Below are 26,234 nucleotides of genomic sequence, written 5' to 3' on the forward strand. Positions count from 1 at the left end.
GCATTTTAAATGAAAAGTTTTAAATAAACACCATGAATAGAAGATAAATAAACTTCCCCCTCCCCCACTTTTTTCCTTTTTTTTCCTTTTTTTTTTTTGTGAGTGCCTAGCTTGACGCAGTCCAAACTCAAATCCCCAGAGGACTGAGCTCTCTCTTTTGTGTTAATGTTTAAAAGATTTTACAATGCTGGAGTTTATTCCTACTGCAAACATTTCTATTTACAAGGTCAAGTGTATCAGCACTCGACACAGCTTAAGAGTGTAATTATTTATCTAAGGGCGTTTGAGTGTAGATCAGTAGCTCTGGCAGCAAACCAGGCTTCAGCGCGATGCAAAGCAACCCCTCAGAACAATATTACAAGATCTAGTAATTGCTGATCCCTCCAGCGTGTTTACTTTTGCATTCTTCGTTGCGGGAGAAGGCAGGCTGAATGGCAAACTTTGGTGCGTTTTGTTGCAGCCCCCCTCGATGCACGCACCGCTGCCTGCGCGAAGCCTTGTTCAAAACGGCTTGCCACCTCCGTCTGATGTATTTCTCACCATGTACTTGTTTGCACACCCAGGAGCATTTCTAAGAGTGTCAGTGAGAGCAACATGCCTCCACTTCACGAAGAAAGCGTGGCACACTAGTAATTCCACATACATACACGACCAGTGTCCTTGAATTGCTTTACTCTCTTCTGGCACTGGCAAGTTACCATGCCAACGCATTATAAAATCAACCACTCTTTTAAACCAGTACTTTCAAAGCTGTATTTACTTCTTGCATGTAATTATTCATTAAAGTAAGAATAGCAGTAATTTACATCTATGTAAAGTATTACAGGCAGACAGAGATTCTTGTTTGTTGATTGTTTTTGGTTTGTTATTCTGTGGTTTGCTTCCTCCCCAACCCCCCTCTAACCTCAGATGCTGCGAGTTCAAGTGTCCCCGGAAAACAATTTCACTACATCCATTATTTAAAGCTCTTTCTTTACTAATTTACACGTTCAGAAAACACAAAAAGCCATACATACTTAAAACACAGGCCTTTTTTACGCCTTCTGTAAAAAATACAAGGTTTAAGGCAGCTCAGAAATGCGTTTATACAATTCTACAACGTTCATAAAGTCTCTCCAAATAAGAAAGTTAACTTCCAATCTATAAAATACACTATACATTTGATGTTCTAGAGCACACTTCACTGAATCACTGTTGCTCTTATCCCCATTAAACATAAAATGAAATCTGTACCTTTCCAGGAAAGAATAGTAAATGCAATTATCTGGCAAATAGGATGTGGATTTAAAACTTTTTTTTTTTTTTAAATAAATTATTCCCAAAGCATACAATTTATAAAATTCTATATACAAAGAAGAGCGACTGGTAATAAATCCCAGTTTTAAATACATTTTTTTTTTTAATATAAGATTTACCAGAGGTCAGCACCCTGATATGACGAGAGGCAATATAACTTTTCAGGATATTTGTACATACATGTCTCGAGTTTAAAAGTGTCTTTCAAAGATGGCAGTGCAGAGCTCTTTTAAAACAAAAGTTGCATTGTTCAGTATAGCCAACAACTCTGTAAAAAAACAAACAAACAAACAAACAACAAACTCTGGTTTTTCTTTTTAATGTCGCTAGGTTAAAGAGGAAGAGACGGCTGCTGGCACGCTTTTGTTATAGGGAGGATGCATGTGCAAGAGGGAGTGCTGTAAACCACAGAATTTATTCAGTCTGCTATTTCCTTAAATTTAATTACGGCCAGATGCGCCGTAACCCCTCTTCGGGCACCGCTGCGTCGGGAAGAGCGACACTTGGCGAGTGACAATCAAGCGGCTGACTAACCAGCACGGCAACAGCTTTGGCAGCGAGTCTGGGTAGCTCACCTCTCTCTAACCTTCATGTCAGAACGCTTACCAAAAAACAAAACAAAACAAAACAAACCCCCCCCACGAACCCAAAACAAAACCAAGAAGCCACCACCGGCGTGCCGCTGCCCCTGGTTTCGGCGGGGGGGCGGCCGGGGGGCTGCGGCGGGGAGCGGGCCGCGGCCCCGCTCGCACTGTCCGTCCGCCCGCTCGCTGCTAAGACGAAGGGAGGGTGGCAGCAATTGCATAGTGCACACTCGAGACCAACACCCGAAAATCGAGCGGCCCGCTCCGCTCCGTTCCTCCGCCACGGCCAGCGCCCCGGCGACCGGCCCGCAAGGCCGCGGGCCGGGGGCCGGGGGCGGCGGGGCCCCGGCGGCCGGGCACCCTGCGGCCGCGCCGGGTGCGGTGCGGAGGGCCCGGCCCGGCCCGGCCCGGCCCGAGTGAGGAGGAGCGGGAGCGGAGAGGCTAGAGCCGCGGCAGCAGCGGCAGCAGCAAGATGGAGGCCAGCAGCGCCCAGGCCCCGGCGGGCCGGCCGGCGCCATCCGCCTGCACGGGGAAGCCGGGCTCGGAGCCCGCATTGTCCTCCGCGTCGTCCCTCCCCTTCTGGCTCGGCTCCTCCTCGTAGTCCTCGTCGTAGTACTCCTCCACGCCGCCGTCCGAGCCGCCGCTGCTGCCGGCGCCGTTGCCGCCCATGTCCGCGCCGAAGCAGAGGCGGGCCATGTTCTCCTTGACCGACTCGCAGATGGGCCGCTCCAGCCCGTCGCAGACGCAGTCGTTGAGCAGCACGGCCTTGGGCACGGCCAGCATGTCCTCGATGACGGCGCGGCACTCCGGCGTGCACCGCAGCCCGTTGAACAGCTTCCCGCAGTAGGTCATGTAGCGGCTGAGCGCCAGGCTGCACCGGCTGTCCCAGTCGCAGCGCCGCCGCGCCTCTGTGCAGCCCATGACGCCGCCGCCGGGGCCGCCGGGGCCGCCGGGGCCGGGCCCGCCGCCGCCGGGGCCGCCGCCGGCCGCCGGGCTGCTGGTGCGGGGCAGGCAGGGCTCGATGGCGCGCTTGGTGGCGCGGCAGTTCTCGTCTTGCGCGCAGTCGCAGTCCTCCAGCGCCGGGCCGCGCCGGGTGTGGTTGAGCTGGATGAGGGCCGCGATGCAGTGGCTGGGGCACCGCCGCCTGGAGGAGGCTGCCGAGCCTGCAGCGCCCGCCGGTCCGTCCCCGCCGCCTGCCGCCGGCGGCGGCTGCAGGAGCACCGGGGCGCACGCCTCGGCGTACTGGTTGTAAGCGTAGCTGCACTCGGGCTCCCCCTGACACTGCAGCACCGCCTGCCAGCAGATCAGCCGCCGGCCCTGCACCAGCGAGCCCCGCAGCGGCCACACGGCGCCCAGCGCCGCCGCCAGCCACAGCCAGGCGGCCGGCCGCGGCCAGCGGCGCCCGCCACCGCCTCCCTGCCGAGCGGGCGAGCGGGCCACCATCGCGGGCGGCGGCGGCCGCGGGCGGGCGGGGGAGAGGCGCCGGTAGTCGACGAGGAGAAGGAGGAGGACGAGGAGAAGGAGCTGCCGCCCGTGGAAAAGTTTGCAAGACTCCCGCCGGCCGTGTGCATGAGGTCTCCTCGCATCAATCCATCCGCGCCGGCCCCGAGGCCCTCCGGTCCCCGGGAGCTGAAACCGGCGGGGCTGCGGTACGAAGCAGGCGCCCAGGGCCGTCCCGTGCCCCCCCCGCAACCCGCTGCTCCCGGCTCGGCGGCGGCGAAGGCGCCCGGAGAGGCGAGTGGGGGGGATCAGTGCAAACGGGGGCTTGGAGGAGAGCGGCTCCGGAGTGCGCTCGGGGACTTGCAGGCTGCGCCGGGAAAGCTCATGGTGCTGCCCTGCTCTTCATGCAGTTCCGTTCCTCTCTCTCTCTCTCTTTTTTTTTTTTTTTTTTTGGTTTTTGTTTTTTTTTTCACAAAATAAATGCCCAGCTGCTGCCGCTGCTGCTGCTGCCTCCTCGAGAGCTTTTAACTCTCCGCTCGCAGCATCGCTGCACATGCCAGCCGCTCCGATCCCATTCACAGTCCCGGCTCCGCTCACTCCCTCTCGGTACGGGTTGCACTCTCGGGTGGCGGGGAGAAGAAATCTCTCCCCGCTAGCAAGAAGATAGCACGGGGAGAGGAGAAGAGGCAGCCTTCAGGGTCTCTTTCTCTCTGGGCGACTGATGCTGCTTCTGTTGTCAACAAGCCCTGCAAGCTGCTCTGCTGATCCGTCTGTGGATCTTTTTTCCTTTGCAAGGCTTTAAATACAAAAGTGCCCTCCGAGCAGCAGCAACGTGCTCTGATTAGGCCTCATTATGCATGCATGGAAAAGCAAACAAACAAAAAAAATTAGCAACGCTTCTTCTTTTACACATCCCCCCAGCCTGCGCTCTCTCGCTCTCTTTCTCCTTTTCTCCACTTTTTTCTCCCTTCGCTCGGCCCCCTTTCCCTGCCTCGCCACTTGCCATTGGTCCAGCCTGTTGTTGAAACTTTTTTTTTCCCCTCCTCTCTTTACGATCTGCTGGAGGGAGGGAAGGAGAGAGGGGGGCTGGAGGGCAGCTCACATTCAAAGCTTGAAAGGAAAGGCTTAAGGAGAGTGACAGCCCCCCGAGGAGCCCCTCCTCCCGTTAAGGCGGCGCGGCGGCCTGGCGGGAGGCGGGCGGGTGGCGAGACTCGGTTCGGCGGCTCCGGGGCTGGCCGGGGCCGGGGGCGGCGGCGGGGCTCCCCGGCAGCTCCCCGAGCCCAGCCCTGGAGGCTAAAGGGCGGCCGGCGGGAACCTGCGTGCTGCTTTTGCAGGAATGTTGCTCTTAAGCTGGTCCTGCTCCTTGCAGCAAGGGGAAGGGGAAAAAAAAGTCTCTAGCCTGGGTGACGCGTGTAGCCAAACTTCCCGCTGATTCCAGTGAGGGCAGAGCTGCTTCCCGAAAGGTAGGGAGGATCAGGCTCAAAATGGGACCGACTTGGTTCTTACTGAGAGCTAACTAGAGCTCCTGGTTTCAGTGTGTTAGCACACCAAGGGAGAGGAAAGCTAACTCTGTTAGGGGTGTACTGCGACCGTGTAAGTACTGCCTTGTCATGCCTTCGGCATCGCAACTTGCTTTTCCACTTACAGCATCCCCCACCGATTTTAAGCTCGTTCAGCTCAGTTTCTCGCCTGAGGTTTTTGTGCACGAGTTTAAGTGCCTGTTGACAGAAATACAGTAGATATCAGTACAGCTCTTTATCAAGATCTGCCAAACTACTAAAAAGTTTAAAATCTTTTACGTAAGAGGATTAAATGTGTTTTCATTGAAAGCAAAGTACGTTGCGGATGTCCTGCCTTCCTCTTATGCTCTCCGTACGCTTTGGTTTGCTTATAAGGAAGTAGGCACAAAAGTATAAATATCGGGGCACAATGAGAGGGTCATAACAAAATAAGTTGTGTTCCATTTACCCACCGTCTTTTGGTTTAGTGCTACCTTAATTCCAGAGCAACATCGTCTCCAGCCACAAGGGGCATCGGTATCTGCTGCCTGTCAAAACTGGCGCTTTTTTCATCCTGAGACTATCAACTCCATCTGTCACAAAAATTAAGACTAAATCTATTTTCCAGAAACTCGGGGATCTTGGGATCCTATGCAGTGAGGACTGGTGTCTCTCTGAAAGTGCGTGGAAGGTGGAATGGCGGTGTGGTGTGGCTAGGAGTCAGCATGATTGATGAGTTGAGAAGCATTTGTAAGGATCTGCTCTATTGTCATCAGTTTTACAAGCTGCTTGTGTTTCTCCTTCAGTACAGTTTTGCCTCTTCTGGTGCAAAAATTGTGTTTGCTTGTGCTTTTAAATCCATGAAAACTGCATTCAGAAACCCTGCCTTCATCCACCCAGTTTAGAGCCATTTCTTTTCATTCTTGTTTGATAGTGTTACCAAAAATGCCAGATGCCGTTCAGGCAGAATGCAGTAAATACACGCTGCTGTCTACACGGGGCTCATTCATGTGTTACTTCGCAGCCCTCTGCACTGATGATAACCCTGTTACCGTTGGAAGTTGGCTAGTTGGCGTGGGTAAGTTGGACACGACACTGCAGACGCTGTACAAAGCGCTGCCGCTCTGCGGGATTGCTAGGGAAACCAGTCCATGTTGGTGCAGCTGGAGAGAAGGGGGCCTGGATGCCAGCATGTTCCAGACATGGAGTCTGAGAGAGGGGACTGCAGTGGGGCAGGCTCATGCCTTGGCGTGGGACGGGGACCTCCTGAGCTTCCCCAGCACAGGAGAGCAGGAATGGCTGGCTATCTGTCCCAGTGGGAGCTCTGCCCCCTCCCAGCTTATGCCTTCATCTGCAAAATCCATCCAGGCCCTTTACTTCGTGAGGAATGGCAGCAGCTGAACTTCGTACCTCCCAGGAGGGGGAGTAGAGGAGCCTTCATTGCCTGCCTTGCATCCTGGCGTGGCTGGGAGGAGGCTGCTGTGATGCTGCCTGAGCAGGAGGATCCGTGCATAGTCCCACTAGTACTGACAGGCTTCCCTGCCTGGGGACAGCGTTCATTTTGCCTGCCGGTCTGAAAGGCTGGGCATGGCATGAAGCGTTGCATCATTCATAAGCAGAGATTTTCATATACACCTTTCAGCTGAGGAAATAAAAATTTCATACAGTAATAATAATAATAATAATAATAATAATAATAATAATAATAATAATAATAATAATAATAATGGAAATGTTGACTTTGAAGTTTGGAGTCTAGAATTGTCTTTGATATCATACAACTGACAGGAGTCGTAACATGGGCACTTCACTTTCCACACCTTTTAGCCATGTAGAATATGATCGTCTACATCCAGGATTATATATCCTTTGTCAATAAATGAACTTCTTAAAATAGTTTAAAAACATGCTAGTCTGTCTTTATTTAATGAGCATTTGCTTGCTGTCCGTATTTGTAACTGCCATTTTGGGTAAGGGCTTTGGGGCTCATGGTGCTCTGCTGGAGGAAGGAAATCTTTTCTTGTGTGGAACTAAACCTAGGGAAATAACTCTCTGGCCCCTCTTCTTCAATGCAGGTTTTCTAACAACAGAAATAGTCAGAATTGTCAAATTCAGCTTTCAGTTTTCAGTGTAGCTCTAAAAGCAATGAGGAAGGCAACTACTGCACTTTTTCACAAAGCACCATAAAGGAAAACATATCCCATGACTGAACAGTAAAATAAAATCTGAATTCCCACATTTGCTACGTTTTCTGTTCGCCATCCTTTCGTGTCTTAGCAGTTTACATCAGCTCTTCAAATTGTTACAGAGAAGCAGTCTTCCATCACTAGGGGTCATTTTGGTAGCCAGAAAAGCCAGTATGTATCTGATCTGGATTTATTGTAAAGTCTCCTGGGCACTTTCTTGTTTAATCCTGATATCCCTTCCCCCTTTTTACTTCACACCCTTTCCTAATTGATCTCCTTTCCAGCTCATGATTTCTTTAATTCTTTCTCTGACCTATTTTACATTGAGATCATTTAGAAAATAAGAAAATCAGATGGACACAAAAACAGTTAGGCTTGAAATTTGGTGGTTCACTTTCAGATGTAATTAAAAATACATGGCGTATCTAGGTGGTTAATTCCTCTCAAATGATTTCTAAGCACATTTCTTTTAGTGGATTATATTGCTTTCTCTACATTTCAAGAGATTTACAACTGCAATTAAAAATGTCTGGCAGGAGTCCTGTGAATGAACTAGCCGATAACATTTCAGTTTGTGCATACAGTAATATCTCAGCATGTGCCTGATGGAGATACACAGAGAGAGAGCACTTTTTCTTCTTCAAGAAGGGATTGCATTCTATACTGATAGAGGATTTCACCTGTCAGTGAAAGGTAGCCCCTTACTGAACTCTGTCAGTCGTTTTCAGAACCTTGTCATTGCAGTGCGTGGGGGTCATGGGAGGCAGTAAAAGTCCTACTCTTACACCAACATTCATCCAGTAGAAATGGCCCGTAAGGTGTCACTTGCAGTAGCCAGTGCCATTGACTGAATATGGACATGTGCAATACTGCTGAATTCTTGGATTTGATGCACCCTTAGAGACCCATAAATAATAACTTCTGCACTCTAAAGTTACAAAAGAAAAACCTTGTGACTTACTAGACCAGGGCGGGGGGTGGAGGGGGTTGGGCAATGAATATAATGCTTTCCTAAGTGGTGTCTGTTTTAATGGAGAAGTAAGGGCAAGTGAAGGCATCTAAATTAGGTTCTTGCTCCACATCTGGAGTAGTTTATCCTTTTATTGACTGTGCTTGGCTGTTTGGGAGAGTGGTGTCCTAAGTTAACCACCTAAACTAGGTGTGAATACTCCCCAAATAGTAATTTATTCACTAGAATGTGCAGGGCTTTCCAGGGTGAGCATCCCTGCTGTCTCTTGCTTTAGTCAGAAAGAAAAATAATGACCAAGAAGGACAGTAAGTAATTGTATTGATCAACAGTCACCCCACTGAGTCAAAGCTTGTAGCTGATGGGACTACTGCCCTTCATGCTGCAGGATCAGTTAGACATTGTTATGTTGGCTATACATTTTTAAGGTTATCTTTTTCAGTGTAAAGTCTTGTGAACATTACTGAGGGCATTCAACACCTGGACTTCAGGACAATTATTTTGAATTGATTCATCTATATATAATCCAGGATTGGTCCCTTCTGGAACAGGTTGTACGCGTCGGTTTGCACACCGGTCAGCCTGGGGCTCCTGTTGACACCCTGTGATACTTTATAGCCCTTTTCCACTCCGTGCATGCTGCACACTGCCGGTGTGATTTGTTTATAGGGTGGTTCTTGAGACTATGTTGCAAGCAATGGGGCTTGATTTGGGAATGCAGGGGAGGGCAAAGCATGCTGAGGTAGTCTTGGGCTGCGTAGGATCTGTGTGGGGACTGTGTTGACTCTGGAGTGTGCTATGTGTGGAGGTTTTCCCTGGTTGCCTCCCAGGTGCAGCCTGGGAATGAACTAACATGTATGATGGATAGAGTTAGAGTGACTCAATCTGTAAGCAACTGACTGTATGTCAATCTCTCAGGTATTATGGGAGCAGAGAATAAAAAGAAGCGCAGATAGTCTTGTCTTATTACAGGAAGGGGATGGGCATATAAAGAGAATGTGGAGTGGGCCTGTTTGGAAAAGTTTGAGGCAGGATATAATGAGTAATTTTTTAATATTACTGGCTTGGGTCCTGCAGATACAGTGCTGTAACAGTTAACTGTATACATAGAATCTTAGAAGCATAGAATGGTTTGGGTGGAAGGGAACTCTGAAGGTCATCTATCCCAGCCTGCCTGCAGTGAGCAGGGACATCTTCAGCTAGATCGGGTTGCTCAGACCCCTGTCCAACATGACCTTGAATATTTCCTCTGGGCAACCTGTTCCAGTGTTCTACCAGTTGTAAAAAAATTCTTCCTTACATGTAGTCTGAATCTACCCCCTTTTACTTTAAAACCATTACCCCTTGTCCCATCTCAACAGGGCCTACTAAAAAGTCTGTCCCCATCTTTCTTATAAGCCCCCTTTGAGTACTGAAAGGCCGCAATAAGGTCTCCCCACAGCCTTCTCTTCTCCAGGCTGAACAACACCAACTCTCTCAGCCTTTCTTCACTGGAGAAGGGTTCCATCCCTCGGATCATTTTTGTGGCCCTCCTCTGGACCTGCTCCAACAGGCCCACGTCTTTCCTGTGCTGAGGGCTCCAGAGCTGGACACAGTACTCCAGGTTGGGTCTCACCAGAGTGGAGTAGAGGGGCAGAATCACCTCCCTCGACCTGCTGGACACGCTTCTTTTGATGCAGCCCAGCATTGGCTTTCTGGGCTGCAAGTGCACACTGTTGGTTCACATCCAGCTTTTCATCCACTGGTAACCCCAAATCCTTCTCCGCTGGGCTGCTCTCAATCCCTTCATCCCCCAGCCTGTATTGATATCAGGGGTTGCCCTGACCCTGCAGCAGAACCTTGTGCTTGGCCTTGTTGAACCTCATGAGGTTCATGTTGGCTCACTTCTTGAGCTTGTCCAGGTCCCTGTGGATGGCACCCCATCCCTCAGGCATGTCAACTGCACCGCTCAGCTTGGTGTCATCTGCAAATTTGCTGGGGGTGCACTCGATCCCCCTGTATATGTCATTGATGAAGATATTAAACAGTACGTGTCCCAGTAGGGATCCCAGAAGGACAACCCTCATCACTGATCTCCATTCGAGCACTGAGCCATTGACCACTACTCTCTGGATGCAACCATCCAGTGAATTCCTTACCCATCCATCAAAACCGTATGACTCCAATTTAGAGAGAAGGACATTCTACCAAAGGCCTTATAGAATTTTGGATAGATGACATCTGTAGCACTTCCCTGGCCCACTGATGTAGTCACTCCATCACAGAAGGCCACTAGGTTGGTCAGGCAGGGCTTGCCCTTGGTGAAGCCATGATGGCTGTATTGAATCACCTCCCTGTCCTCCATGTGCCTTAGCACAGCTTCTAGGAGGATCTGTTCCATGATCTCCCCAGCACAGAGGTGAGGCTGACAGGTCCGTAGTTCCCAGGGTCCTCCTTTCTACTCTTTTTAAAAATGGGAGCAATGTTTCCCTTTTTCCAGTCCCCAGGGACTTCACCTGAATGCCATGACTTTTCAAATATCATGGAGAGTGGCTTGGCAACTGCATCAGCCAATTCCCCCAGGAGCCTAGGATGCATCTTGTCAGGTCCCATAAACTTATATATGTTCAGGTTCCTCAGGTGGTCTCAAACCTGATCTTCTCTTACAGTGGGAGGGACTTTGCTCCCTGAGTCCCTGCCCTGAGGTCCAATCACTCGAAAGGATACATAAAATTTCCTTAAATATATTTTTAATTCAGTGCCTCCTTTTCTTTTCAATGTGCCTTTTCCATGTATAATATTCACTTAAAAATTGAGTAGCATCCTTGTAAAGTTGGAGATTGTTAATTATATACGAAATAGTAAGTGTCAGTGAGAGTATTTACCAAGTGCATCCAGTACAGTAAACATGGAAATATTACACAACACTTTGCTGGACTTCTGCTTTTTTGAACTCTGTTCCAATCTAAACTACAAACTAGACCACACATGCTGTTAAAACAAATCTAAGAGCAGAGTAAGACTCCAACCCTTTTTTGGTCCTAACAAAGGCAAAAGTAATTGTGAAGGCAACACATATCTGGTCACCTGTTAAGCCAGTTAGATAAAGATTTTAAATACCCACAGTCTACAAAGATGAATGTAAGCCACACACACTGTCACTGTGTCAAACCAATTTAAACCATCAGTATTATGGGAGTTCTTTGCTGGACATATCAACATATACACACACAAAAGCATTTAGACGTTTTGTGTCTGGTTGTTGGCTTTGGTTTGTTGATTTTTTTTAATGTTCAATTTTCTCAGCTGTTTACAACAAGATATTCCCTGAAGCAACTAATAGGTTTGTGTCTCATTTTCAGGATGTTCTTCTTTGGAATTCATGTAATACAAGTTTGCAAGAAATAGGAAATTCTGAGTTTTCCTATATGAGAAGCATGAAGAAAAGAGTAGCTTTGTGGGTAAGCAGAGTTCCACTCTATATAGTCCAGATGATAAAAATAAGAGTAGATGTTTCATTTTTGTGATTTCAGATTACACCAACACAAACGTAACGTGTACTATGAAAGGATAATACATAATTTGGTCTGCTTCTTCTACATCCAAATTCAATTTCTGTATTAAAATTTGAAGATGGCTGCAGTGAAACATGCCATTCAAAAGCATATCCCCAATCTGTTAAATTTAGTAGGTATGCTTGATGTATCCTGTGATGATATTTGCCTAAGGCCTTGTTTACACACAAAAGTAGCTGTGGCTAAAATAAAACTGTCTTTCAAAACAACTTGATTAAAGTAATAAAAATCTAATTCAACATAAATTTGGAGTTAGCAAACTGATTTTGGGTGTGTTTCAATAGGTCTCTTTAAGCACAGCTGGCTTCATATCATCAAGAAATGGTGACGTCTTTATTGAGTTGACCTGCTATAAAAGAGTGTCAGACTTGTTTATTGCACCTTCTTAGAAGAGCTTCATTCTTTCATTGTACTAAAACAGAATGTGTATAGACTAAATACTATGCTAAACATGAAGTAGGCATGCAAATATTTCAGAGTCCTGACCCAGATTACCAAATTCAAATAAATCAGTGTTACTCAATAAATAAACTAATTTAAGTGTGCTTGGGCAAGGATTTGCTCTGATTTAACTAGGTCTTTTAAAAGGCAGTTTTAGTTAATCAGTGCAACTTTTGGTACGGTCAGCAGCCTAAACTCATTTGTTCATTTGCTTGAAATACCAGAGGAGAAGAATGAATTAAGGTGGATTTTTATATGGAGGGAGATAGCTTGGCTAATTAGCAGATTTTATGACAAGAACAGCAGCTACATTCATGCAGGTACATGCATCTTTCTTCCTACACTTCAACTAAAATTAAAAGATGTCAAAGTGGTTAGTAGAGTTCCGCTCCATTCCTTTACTACGCCCTTAGCTGTGGTATCTGAATGTCGGGATGAAAGAAAAATGTCTTTGTGTCTTAAAAGTTTAATTTGCAGAAGTGATGAATGATTCAGTTACTTCCATATTAGGGGCACAGTCTGAGACATTTCTAGACAGCCTGATTTTCAGAATATATTGAGCACCTAATCTTTGAAAATCAGATTTTCTAGTTTGACATTCAAAAAGGAATCATTCACAGTCATGGGTAGCTTTGAAAATGTATCTCCTTTCTGCATCTAACAAAAATTAAGGGCTTCAGAAATGATGGAGAAACACAGTCAGTCATAAACTTGTCACTGTGCCAATAATAAGCATTAAAATATTGAGCTGGGAGATCTCGGTAACATTACCGCATAATAACTGTGGTTTTCTTTTCAGGTGAAATATTGTGTTCAGGGCTTTGATACATCAAAATACACGGAGCCAAGAGCCGTTCTCAGACGTGTTGCAAATAAGTATTTTGTTATTCTTAACAAACAGTAATAATTCTCTGTGTGCATCGTGGAGGTGAGCTATGCTGTCATCTTTCTGCTTGCCTGAGGCAACTGCTCTTTTCAAAGTTCCCCAAAAGGGATGGATCAGATTAGGGAGACTGTAAAGATGAAACTACAGTCGGTACTTTTGGGAAAGTGGTTAGCAACAGCGGTGCTCTGGAGATTTCCCAAACTCTGGGAACTGAGTTGTATGCTGGCATCATGCTGCTTTCTGGAGCCAGACCTAATATCCGTGGCTGGATAGCCCAAACATGTCCAGAGGCTTACAGATATTAGACATTAGAGATGGAAAAGAGGTTTTGGAACATTCTCCATCCCTATTGCAAGATCATGGAGTCAGTGTGAGATTAGTCATTGCGTTAAATTTTCCAGTGGTTTATTTTGGCCTTTTTAAAAATGTCCTAAGTGATAAGTTAAAGCTTTTATACCACTTTCTTTCAATAGATTCCTTTGTTTGGAAACTTGTCTTATAACTGATGCAAATTTTTACTGCCTTTAAATACCATTGTGCATAGCTATATTTCATTTCCCACCCAGATCATTTTCTATCAACGTTAATTCCTCTGGTATTAATGAGATTAATTATTAGGGTAATTATTGGATAATTAGTTATTCATGATACCCATGCCAATTCAGTTCATTATGCTGCAGGTGAAACTGCCGTTTGTGTAGCATTGTCTAGTTGCTTTTATCTGATATGTTAGCATTCAGACCTTAAGTAGAGCTAAAGAAGGCTAGGGTTAGTGTTTAGTATAATACCGTTGTAAACAATCTTGTAAAAGCCTGTCAATAGCATTTACATTTTTTTCATCCTGTTCTTCCATCAGTTTTATACATTTACCCCACAAACCTATTTAGTACCTGTTTCTTCCTTTTGTTCACAGTCTTTTACCTATTCTGCATACCCTGCTTGTGTTTATGGGCTACAAGCTGCAATACAAAGGCTTAGAAATAGTGGAAGGGATGTTCCCTAAATCAAGGTTCATGTCTCAAGACATGAAAAACAGCCTTCAAATTTATACCCTGCCCTTGCCTTCCATATTTGGCTTTTGCTTCTTTAGTTTAGCTGTAAGACAAGGTTCCCTGTTCTCTGCCGACAGCTTTCCTAAGGTCCAAGTTGGATTTTTTCCAGCAACTGTCTGAGTTAAGTTTGCAGAACACTTGCTTTCGTTATATTTGTTTCATACTAGTGGGAAGACACTATAGAGATGAGGTTTTACAATACACTCATGGTACGTCTTTTGGGATTGCAAAGCTCGTCCTGCTTGAAAACTTTTTATAATACCCTGTTTTCAAAGGATATGTCTGTTTCACAGTTATTTTTAACCTGAGTTATGTAACTGCTCTAGACATAATTTTTGACAAAAAAGCAGGATCATTAACCAATTGCTTGCTGTGGGTCAGCTGGGCCTTATGGTTTCCTATATATTCTTTCTCCTCAACTGGAGTGAATTCTCATACACCGAAAAACTTAGCAGTGTGTTCTGATGTGGATAATCTGATGCTTACTGAAAGGTAGTGAGTTTCCTCAAGGTGAGATCAAAGGATCATATATGCATGTGAGTAGTACCAGTGCCTTTTACAATTTTTTTCACCATTCTTTACTTCATTGTGGAATGCTTGCCCCTTTATGATTACATCTTTATACTTATTTTTCCTATGCCTCCATTTTTTCCCTTAGATTTTTCCCTCTCAAGCCCTTTCTTGATTGCAATTTTTCAGTCCCCACTGACTTTTAGGAAAAAACAGCAGAGAAGAGCTCACCTATTTGACCATATTTATTGATTCTGCTATGGCCTCTCCAGTTGCCTTTTGCCAACCTTTGTAACTGAATTTTCCCTCACAAAATTATTTGTCAGAGGCAAAACAATTGTACAAACTCATATCTAAATGTGTTTCTGTGAGAATGTGCTTCAGGATCATTTGGGTGACTACCTTGAAATTTTCCTGTGTATTTGGGAACCTTCCAGAGACAAGGAGTTACCACCAGGTGGAAAATTGCAGCCCGAATGGCACATGACAAATATTCAAGGCTTACAGCTCAGCTCAGAATAGATAGTTCAGAGCAAGCCATTCTCTGAATAAATTCACATAAAGTGTTCAGTGAATTATTAAAGAATGTGACAAAATATGTTTGCTTGCACATCATTTGAGATCAGAAAATGGGGGAAAAACTGTCAAACAAGAAGCTTCTTGTGAACTGTTCAGGCAGTATTAGTCTTCCTTTAGGTGGAATGTGACCCTGCTAACCCTGAAGTGTGAGTTAGACCTTTGATGTTCAAGGGGATTCAGAATTAGGCAGAGTTCATCCAGCCTGAGACAGTAGTGTGTAAGTGGCTGGTGCAAACTCTCCCTTTCAGTCAAACCAGGCCCGGTTTGTAACCAATTTTGAAACTGTGGACTAGATCTAGTAGAATACTTTGAAGATCTGCGCAAGAGGTGGCAAGACATCTGATCCTTAAAAAAATTGATGAAGATAGGAAGGAAATAAAATGGAGGAGAAATGATAGACATAACAGGGAAGAGAAATTATTCTTTTCTCCTGTCTTCTCCCTTGGTTTTGAATAAGTAATTAACATACATTGAACTGTCACTGTTGTCGTTATCAGGTTAGCATTTACTCTACTGGACCACTTAGCAGGGAATAAACTACCTTTGTCTTTTGCATGTTTTGATTTGACAACTCAGTGAAAGAGAAATAGGTTGGTTTTTGTTGTTTGTTTCTTTTTTTTTCCAGAAAATGTGAATTTTTTAGGGAAAATCTGATCACAGGTGTGAAAAGCAACATAACTTTTCTCCACCTTTGGCCTTTTAGATTCAGTGTAATCCCAGTTCACATCTGCAGGATGTCCCTGGATGTGAGAATTTCTACTGGATGCGTACAGCCATATAATAAATAAGTTAATGTGCTCAGACCGCACACCTGAAAAGACACAGGAAGAATAAAAGTTACTGTTCTTTTGAAACAAGTAGGCATTTATGGTCATTGTGGATGAAAATCACCCCTTTATAAAAAGACAGCAAAAATCTCTGTGTATCCTCCAGAACTCCAACTTTAAACACTTAAGTGCTTAAAACTGGGCAGATCTAAGCTTGAAGGGAAGTGTCTGTCTATATGGTCCATCTACGTCAGGAAAGATTTTTATGCCTGCAACGGGTCTTTGACCCTAAGGAAATCTGATGAAAATGGGCTTTGTTCATGGTACATGCCCTGGAAACAGTGAGAAGGGGTAACCTTTTCTCTGCACTGGCAACATGGTGAAAATCCAATTGCAGTTTTGTTGTGGCTGTTAGAACCATTGGTACCAATTGCATCAGCAAGCACCATCCTGTAGTTTAGGTCAATATTTCCCCAGGAATGTAAAGCCATTTGTCATGTCCCTGCAAGCTTTCTTGGTTGTTCTCCCCAAGTGCAGCACTGGATTTTGTCTGCCACAGAAAATTTTATTGGAACACATTAGCTAAATTCAGTACATGAAAATTATTAAAGCTGCTTTGTATTTGACAAAAATACAAAAATATGATTTTTTTTTTCCCAAAAAAGTCAAATTATTGAACTGTAGCATTGTTTAGGAGGAAACAGCTTCCCTCGTTATTTGGCTAAGAGGTAGCATACAAGGTCATTCGTTTAGAAATAGTGTAATTTCCTGTACTTCACTAAATCTAGTCTTGTAAAGGTAGAAAACCAGAAATATCGAAAAGACTGTATGATATATAATGCATACTCTGTATTCTGAACATTGGAAAGAATCCTTCAGTGCCGTCTCCTTGCTCTCAACCCTAAGTAATCTATTACCCATGCTACGCTTATCAGATGACTTCTCTGTGGAATGAGCTAGTCCTGTTTCAGGAACAAATTCTTGGGCTGGATAAGGTCAAGTGGAATAAGCTTTTGGTAACTGAATTTTAATCGTTCTTTGCTGTAAATCATGAGAAAGAGTGCTGATTTTCGTCAGTGAGAATCCTGAATTGGACCCCAGGTCTGCAGCGATTGCTTTGTAATGTCACAAATCATCCATAATCCACTTTTGAGGCCACAGAGAAACCTCCCTATGTTTGGTTCTGTTCTGACATTGTTTCTTTCTAACTTTGTGCTTTATATAATTATAACAGAATAACATGCTTGGGGCACCTTTCATTTTTTGCCCTGAAAGAGGCTAATAAACCATTAGGAGTATTTTACAACATGGTGAGTGCTATTTTGCAATGTTTCATTAGCCACAAATCCACAAGTCACCTTCAGGAATTCCAGATGATGGACTGAAGGTATTTTTGCAGCTGTTCTATGGGAGCTCGTGAAAGTCTTGTTCCCTTTAAAGAAAAAAAAAAAAAAAGACCTTTTTATGTATCAATCCTTTTGACAGCCCTCTGTAAAGCAAGAACAAGACTCATCTCTGTTACAGCTGAGTCCTGTGCATTTTGTCCATATGCCTGTGGATAGTTCAAATATCATCTCTCTTGTAAAATAGTTTTGCTGTAGTGTTGAAGGAAGTGAACGCCTTTGAATAGGATATAATATACTCCAAAATGCTTTGAATGGCTGTTCACTTAATAAAATAACGCCTAAAGCGATGCTATCTTCTGACTATTATATGGTGTTTCATGAGTTGACTTTTAAATTGAATTCCCTGCCATCTTTATATACCGGAGAACATCTTGAAAAAATCAAGCTACAAATAGTGACTGTTTTCTAAAGGTCAAAGAAATTGTAAGGGGGAAAAAAGTCTTTTCTGAAAAGAAATATTCAGGAAGCCCTGAATATTTATATACTGATATCATCTTTAGACCTCCAGGGTGTTTCAGAGTACAGTCAGCTACAGTTTTTAATAAAAATGTTTTCCAAACCAAATTTCATTTCTCATTTCAGATATATAAAAAAAGATTAGTTTCCTGACTCATACTCCTTTGTTTGAGTTTTAACAGTTAATGTTTGGTCCTTTTCCAACACAATTTTCTGTCCTTTTTAAAAGTGCTAAGGCTTGGGATATAGAACTGCCAAAGACTGTTCGGAAAAACATATGCTAAAGACTTGCCTACAGAGTAATGGAAGGGGATGGACGGTTCATTTGAAATTACCTCTGTTTACATGACAATATTTTAGCATGTATTAGCTGGTGAGATAATGCACGTTCTATACTGCTATTTTAAAAGTACAGTTAGTTTACTGAGTATTAAGTCAGTGTGCAGATGTCTGTGTTTGTCCGTCTGCTCTGAGTGCTCTTTTGGCAGTCCTCCATTCTTCATCCTTACCAGGATTCACCAGCATCTACTGTTCTTTTTATGGTGATGAGATGTCATCTACCTCTTTAAGTGCTAGTCCTGCTCAGGATCAGTCCATTTACATTTGTGTGCTATATCACTGTAATATGTTTTCTACACCTGCCCTGAGACAGAAGAAGGAACTACCTCTGCTTGCCATCTGGAGAGAACTGAAGGATCAGGAAATCCTTGAAATGAAATATTGCCACAAATATAATTAATGGACTCTGACAGTCATCAAACTGGAATCAACTGTGGAATGCAACGGGAAAAGGCATCTTTGTCTTGATAAAGACTACAAAGGCCTGGTAGAAGGTGAAGGAGCAAAGAATGTCGAGTCCTTGAATAACATCCAATGCGGAGAGACCCGGGTATAACCTGGCCTTGGCTGTCAATAAATTCCAAGCATTCACAAGCCATATAAGACAGGGTATGAAGCAAAGTAGCAATGGAGTGGTAGTGAACACTTCACAGCAGCAGCCTCACAGCCTGTCTTCACACATCAGATTGGTTCTCCTTTGACTGGCAGTGAGATGTTGGATCTGCAAATGGAAGCAGCCGTATGTTTCTGCATGGCCACAGGAGAGCTACCACTGTGCTCACCTGGGTGGACTGTGCACAGTGGCTTGGTAGCTGGCACAGGAGCTGGCTTGCACAACCAAAGGTAGATGGTAGACACCACGTAGGTGCAGTTGCCATCATCATGGAATGAAGCATTTTTAATGTGTTGGCTAGTGTATAGAAAGACTAAGATATTTTGGGTAGCCCCCAGAGGTGGAACTGGGAGCAGTGGGCAGAAATTAGGAAAGAAAAGACTTTCTCACCCTGGAGAAAATCACTAGAGGGTGGTGGAGGCTCTGTTATTTCTGTGTTTCAATCCTAGACTAGGCAAAACCGGACAGTATGTGGCAGGGAGAAAGGTTCAATTCAAAAAGGTGGCCCATGAGTTGGCTGTTTGCATTTTGGCCAAAAAGAATGGGACTGGAGAGATTTTTTTACATGTGTCCATTTTTTTTCTGGGCATTTATTGAACTTGGGTTTGAAAAGAAGCAATGAAAAATGAATATTTGGTTTATCAAATAGAGTCTATGTGACAAAATAACCTTGAAGGAAGGAGGTTCTCTCTGCCTTGAAGCAGATGGGGTGTGGAGGAATTTGCACAAAGGATTCTTTGGTGGGTTCTTCGGCCTGGCAGCGAGGAAACAAAGTGATGAAGAAATGCCGAACCCTCACATCTGTCCTGAATGAAGAAGCGATGTAAAAGAAGGAGAGCTCGTGCTAGCTGAAATCCCTGGTTGCTGCTGACTTAGGTTCTCATAAATTGGGGCTTGACTGTAGCATCCCAGATCCACACACAGACTTGGCAGATAAAAATCACAGCATAATTTGTGACTCCTGAAAACAAATGAATGAATACAATAAAGCTTTATGTTCTTTCTCTCAGAGATGAGAGAGGGAGGAGTGAAGCAGAGGGAGGAGCAGGGTAGGTTGCAGTGTTCTAGTTTGGTACCTCTATTCTGTCCAACTTGTCAGTCTTCACTTCCCCAGCCCCTCGCTTCAGATCTCCTCAGCCACTTTCCTTTTCATTCCTCTCCAATCACTCCAAGATCTACCATGCCCTCCACGATCTCTTTCAACTTGCACATCCTGTGCCACTCTCACTTTCCCATTGTATTTCTTTGTGTATAACATACTCATTAAAGAATAAATGTGCCATACGTGCCATGTCAGTGTCTTCATTCATAGCCCTTGATCCTTTTATTTCACAGTCCTTCTTTCCTCTTTTGTTATCATTTATAGAGATAAAAAATTTCCTCAAGAAAGCATTCTGTTGTATTGTTTTGTCTCCACATGGTCTGTAGCAAGGCGTCAGTGTGGGATGTGAAAAGAATGCAGGAAAAGAGTGATGGGCCATAATAATAAGCTCCGATTAAATAGATACGGATCACACTCTGGGCAAAGCTGGTATCTGGTGTTCTACTTAGCATCTATCTCCTGTTCCACATTTCACAGGCAGATGTGCTAAATACACCTACAGTTTCTGTATGTTTCCCATTATAAGGCCCCTTATGTTTGCTGCTAAGTTTGCCAAATTGTTTTAACTGTGCAGGCTGAAAGTTTTCCATTCTGGGTATCTACTTCAGGTTGAATTTAGAGGGGCTTTAGAGGACATAAAGTATGCTATTCATGTTTAAAATAATTTATTTTCAGTTCAGCCTTCAATCCTACAATTTGAAACAAGCCTTTGAATTTCATGGCAAATAAAGAAGGGGGCATGTTGCCCTCATGCCAGAATGTGCCCTTTGGTTACTTTTGTTGGGTGGGTAAAACACTCACGTAGTTGGCCATGTTTCATTCTCTTCTGTTTTGCTTTGTTTTTAAATAATTCAGCAGAAACTTCAGCATTAAGCAGACACTTTTGCCACAGAGCCCTTTTCTGCTGACCATGGACCACAGCAGACCAGCAGGCACTGGGTACAATTTTTTTTTCTCAATTTGTTCTTTTGGGTCTTTCTTTGGCTCCTTTGGGTAGGCAGTTGCAGTAAAAGAAGGGCTAGTTTCCTGATTAAGGCAGATGAGGGCTTCTTCAACAAATGGATTTTTTTCTCTACATCTTCCACCAGATCACAATTGGAGTCAGTCTCTTATAGTACAGTCATTAGCTACATATTTTCCTGCCCATCCAGGGAACACATCTGCAGACAGGTCTGCCAGTGAGGCTGATTGCAGATGCCCCATACATGCAGTACACAGTCAGGTTCTAGGTATGCCAAAAAATCAAATGCCAGACGCTTGTTTTTGACAAGACTGGCATTCCTTTTTCAGTATATCACACTCCCAGGCTGTAGGGTGGGAATAGAGAGCACTGAACCTGCAAGTGGTCTAGCAAAGGCATGGTGAGAGCACCCCTCCGGCAGCCAGGAGGGAGTGAACACTTGTGCATGCAGTGCAGAGCTTAAGTACGTTGTGTAAAATAAATTGGAGGCCCATGTGAGAAATTAGAAGACTAAAAAGAAATAAAGAATAGCCATCTGCTTATTGAATGAAGCACAACTTGGACGGGTCAGAGGGAGGATTGTGTGGCTATGTGGTAACTTATATATAATATGGATTGGACAAATGGCATTAAGATTGATCTTGCAAGTTCATATTCTTTATTCTGGAAAGCTTGACTTTCCAGCCTGAACAATCTTTTGACATAGGTGTTTAAGAACGTAGGAGACATGTACAGTCAGTGGCAGCTCAGTTTCATTAGCATAAGTTTGGGATTTGCTGCTTCTGCCATGTATGATATACAAAAACTCCTCTAAAATGCTTTGGAACTTTGAAAAACATTTTCAGAAGACTCTTCCTTATGTCTCTTGGCCTGTTCAGCAAAGTGCCTTTACTGCCACAAGGAAGAGAAAAACTAAAACTAGTACTTTTAGAACATATCTAAAATAATTTTAGATCACTTCCATTAATAAAAATTCACTGTTTGAAAGCCTAACATCTCAGACTCTCTGCATTTCAATGAGTTGGTCCACTGGTGAACTGCTAAAGTTCTTCATGTTTCGTTGAGTAGGACGATGCACACATACAGCTTTAAAGCCAGGACAATGTCACAATTTTCAGAATTAATCTTGCCTGTCCTGGACTTATGAAGGTATAATTTCTGAGGAAATTCCACTTCTTTGGTGGGGGGGAGGGAGGAAATACTTCCATGGCAGGTTGGCTTTAAAATATAAATGGTGCTGTTTGAAGCAGCTTAAGAGCCAGGAATGCCAGACTGAATCGGGGAGATGGATTAATGGGCAGGTGATGCAGTCATAGTTATGTGATAAATTGCTTGGTTATTTCTTTATCAAATGCCCTGCAGAACAGTGTGTCACACAATTATCACACATGTACACATAGCCTACATACACATAGGCAGATGCCTTGGGGCAGATCCTCAGCAAGCATAAATTGACTGAGCTCCCCTGAAGTCCCTTTAAGTCCTGGAGCTTTGCCATTCTGTACCAATTAAGGACTTGGCCCCTTTGTCTCCATCTATGTTCACTAAGCTGCAGACCAAACTGATGATTATTCATCTTAGTAAGTGTTGCAAGTTTCTGGCTTTTATTTGCTAATGAAAAAAAAATGTTCTAACATGAAACTGGGCTTAGATCCCAGTTTTCAGTCATACTCTCCATTAAAAGATGAAGGATGTGGCATACATCACCTGAGAAACATAAATCAAATAGTAATAGTGCTGTTGTTTTCCTAAAGAACTCAGGGAAGGACTTAATTGTGTTCACATCTCCTACTGCATCTAGTCTGGTGTCCTGAGTCAGTTGCATTAAGATTGAGAAATCCTTACCAGGGATACAATGCACACAATGGTTACAGTCACTGATGTAATACTGGCGCCAGCAAGCTTTATTTTATTTAAAAAAATACTACTTTCCATGTACTTTAAAATAGTATAGACATAAAATATTTTTTAAAAAAACAGAAGCTCTGTCTGTGTAATTTGATGCTGAGCCTTAGCAAAACAGGCAAAGTTCCAAATATTTTTCCCTGCTCAAATGGTTTAAAATATGTTTCCAAGGGTGATTTGGCTGGAGAGGCGACCACTGGGGAATTACAAGCTGAAAAGTTTTATTTTTTGTGAAGATCTGTATTTCTGTGAAGAAACCGCAACTGCTTTTAGGGCTGGCCAGGAGCCAGAAGCAAGGTACGCTCAAAAAACATTCGCTCAAGTGAAGTCTCATTAATGAAGCTGAAAGAAAGAAATATTTTTCTTAAAACTTAAAAGAAAGACACTGAGATAAGTCCACTGCAAACAGAATACCTCAACTAGTATGTAAAGTCCCTGTCCTGTGAAGACTTCTGCCCATATTTCCTCTACCTTGCTTCCCACTCACACCAAATTTTTACACCACTAAAATGAAGGGAGTTGTCCTTGCATAAGCATTTGCCAGACTGGGGCCTCCCTTTGTACTTAATTAGTGTTTGACATATTCAGTAGGAAGTCAGATCAACTAGAGGCATAAGTAACGCATAATTTTGCATTGCCAGGGGAAGTTTAATTTACGAGCTTGTTATACTCATAGCCAAATGTTACTTTTGGCAAAAAGAATGTTTACAATGATGTTGTTTGGACAAATTACAACTATTTTTTCTTCAGGGTCTGGTCCATGCGGCCCTGGAAGACAGAGAAGACTGTCACTGCTTTCCGGGCGGGGGCCCTCTTTTGGCCTGTGTGTAAATGTGTAACAACCATCTGACATTTTGGAGGACTTGGCTCTTCGGAAGCCTGTGAGGCTTGGGAGGCACCTACATGCCAGGTAGCACCTACACTATTTGTTTCAGTGCCTGGCTAAGACCTTGGCAGGACTGGGCACATCAGTCCCATCTGTGTCCTAGGGCTTCTTTTCTGTAAGCATTGCCTACATTCCTGTGCTGGTTGTGTTTTCCTAATATGCCTAAATCTAGACTGCAGTACGTATCACCTTGCTCCCATTTAAAAGACCATTACAAACTAGAGCAGCACTTGCATCCCATATGTGCCTCAGCTTGGTGCATGTGGTGATCTCTGACAATCAGCTTCAGAGGAGAACATCTCTGGTCGCTCTTGCTCAGAAATATTCTCACAGTTACAGTCAGGTCTTTTTCACAATAGCCTGGTGGTTAAAGAGTTTGCCCAGGAGCTGGGGCAGAGGAGCGTGCACCTTCTTGTTGGCCATTCCTCTGGTCTCATTACTCTGGTATTCCCCTCTGCATGATGGTACAGCTTCGACAGGGAATGTGGGAATGACCTCTCCAGAAACACCTGGTAGCACACACTTTCTTGGCAGGTCAGAACTGCAGGGTTTTCATCCAGTGTGGTTTTGGAGACCTGACAGCCCATTGTCTCCCTTCTTGGCTGATTACTCATGCCAGTATGCCATCATGCAAAGAGGGGAACTGACTAGAAACAGCCATGTTATTTTTGATGTCCTGATCTGTTTGTGCCTCAGTGTATGAACTCTGCTTTTAGACTAGGGAATAATGAGCAAGTTGAAGTGGGACATCTAAGAGGTATGTGCATGTTTAAGCACCAATTTGCTGTCTGCACTTCCCATGAAATAGTCTGCTGTGTACCTGCTCAGCCTCTGGATCTTTTGAACCTCTTTTTGAAGGCATCCACCTTTTTCTGTTGACCAGAGTGGGAGTTTTTATGGTGAATTCTGACTTATGCAGCACTCACCTGGGAGCATATGTCCATATTTTAGAAGTCATTAATCCTTAAATTAGAAGTGCTACATCCTTTCCCTGGACCTCTCTCCAAAGAAGAGGTGCTTTCATTTTGCCACCTCTCCATTTACTTCCTCCTTAATCATATTTCAGGAAATAGCTACTTTGTGTGGCGTGCTCCCCTTTGGTGGAGACCAATGGGTAGATGAGAGGAAATCTAGTTAATCCTGACCAGCATAGCATTTAAGGTAATTTCATGACTGAATTCAGGAGGACCTCTGTCCAGCTCCCCCAGGGCCCTGAGAGCAGCTGTGTCATGGAAGCCAGCAGCAACGAATTAGTCTTGCTGTCCATGTTGTGGAGGAGTGAGTACTAGAGTGGATTCATACCTTCAACAGACCGACATTAACTCTAGCCCAGACTATTATCACTGCAGGTTTAGTGTTCAGTTAACAATGAGTTATTACCTGGTAAAAAATGGTAGGGATTATTATGTAGGCACTGGGCCTCAGGGAAATGGCATATGCAGCTATTGCTGTACTTTGATCATAACGTCCTAAGGGTCTTGGTATGCACACCAACTTCTGATTATATTTTACAGCTTTCTCTGCTCTTTTCCTGTGTCTAATTCCTTTATGAAAGAAAGGACCAGAAATATATTTAGCAGGCCAGGAATAGCCGTGGTACCACAATGCAGATCACAGAATGTTTTGCAGAGGTGACCCATCCCGAAAACAGTCCACAAGAAAAAATCTGAGATTTATCATCTGTTGAGACATTTAATAATTTTGCATGTGAAACCCTTTTATTTTGATTATCCTGAATTAACTCCTTGAACAGCTGTTTTACTGTATTTTTATATTTTTACTGCAGTGTAGTTCAGTGCTCTTTCATCCTCCATTCTTCCATTAACTTTTATGATTTGCCCTAAATAATATCTGAGAACTGCCTTACAAAGATTGTGTGGGAAAACAAAAAAACAAACCCAGAAAGAATTAGCAAATACATGTTAAAAGGATACATATGCAAATATTGCCAGGGCTTCTAACTGTGATGGTGCTCTGATGACTGACTACCAAATAGCTGTGCTCTTGGCAGTCTAACTTCTCGAAGAGCTTCTAGGATAAAGCAGGCAGTCTCTTCTCCAGGCGGTTATTTAATTAGCTCCTTTGTTCTTATACAACTATCACAATGAGTTCTCCTCCATTCTGCCAGCCTCCTGCTTCACGCACACACCTCCAGCCTAAACATCAACACATGCATGGGGAAGCACAAGTCAAACTTCTGCACTGGCATTTCATAACCAGAGCTCAGTGGCTGGAAATCTTCCTCCATTTAGATAATATCAGAAAAGGTTGCTCTAAATTGTGTCAGGAGTCAGGCAGTGGAATGCACAGGTTCCTCCCCACCACTGCTAAGCACAATGTAATGAATCAGAGTGAACGTGTCTCTATGTTATATCCATTTACCATAATCTCTGCAGGCTGAACCAAACTACCAGGACTGGATTTAGAGAGCTCAGTGGCACTCATTACATTATGTCTCTGGTAATCACTTCATGGGTTGTCAGGTGATTCTTGCAGAAATCACAATGCTAGATATTGGAGACATCTGTCTCTACAATGCTTGGCAAAGCAGATCAGGAGCAGAGCATGTGCAGGATGATGCTCTTCTGAATCAATCCCCCAGCCTCCATGGTCAGCAGTTGCACTGCATTGGCCCATCATGGTCATCCAATTCCTTTTTGAAAGGGTTTGTATTCTTTTGGGCTGTACATACCGTGGCAGACGGCTCCACATTTTAATTATGCACTCTTTAAAGAAGGGTGCAAGAGATTTGTTTTATATATGCTACCTGCTATGTTCACAGGTCTGGCATTGTGGGAAGTAATG

At 44.0% G+C, this 26,234-nt stretch overlaps 1 protein-coding gene across 1 annotated transcript; it reads right to left on the reverse strand.

Annotated features, from left to right (window-relative positions):
* Positions 1 to 739: 739 nt before the first annotated feature.
* On the reverse strand, positions 740 to 4,285 carry GAS1 (growth arrest specific 1). Its single transcript, XM_064437728.1, has one exon. It carries the CDS (start codon positions 3,321 to 3,323, stop codon positions 2,322 to 2,324), a length of 1,002 nt encoding a protein of 333 aa, XP_064293798.1. The 5' UTR covers positions 3,324 to 4,285; the 3' UTR covers positions 740 to 2,321.
* Between the last annotated feature and the right edge of the window lie 21,949 nt (positions 4,286 to 26,234).

This window comes from Phalacrocorax carbo, chromosome Z (assembly GCF_963921805.1).
Source record: "Phalacrocorax carbo chromosome Z, bPhaCar2.1, whole genome shotgun sequence".
Classification (NCBI taxonomy): domain Eukaryota; kingdom Metazoa; phylum Chordata; class Aves; order Suliformes; family Phalacrocoracidae; genus Phalacrocorax; species Phalacrocorax carbo.

Bases quoted from the DNA above. Each gene is read 5' to 3' on its own strand.
- GAS1 (XM_064437728.1), bottom strand. From the start codon at position 3,323: ATGGTGGCCCGCTCGCCCGCTCGGCAGGGAGGCGGTGGCGGGCGCCGC.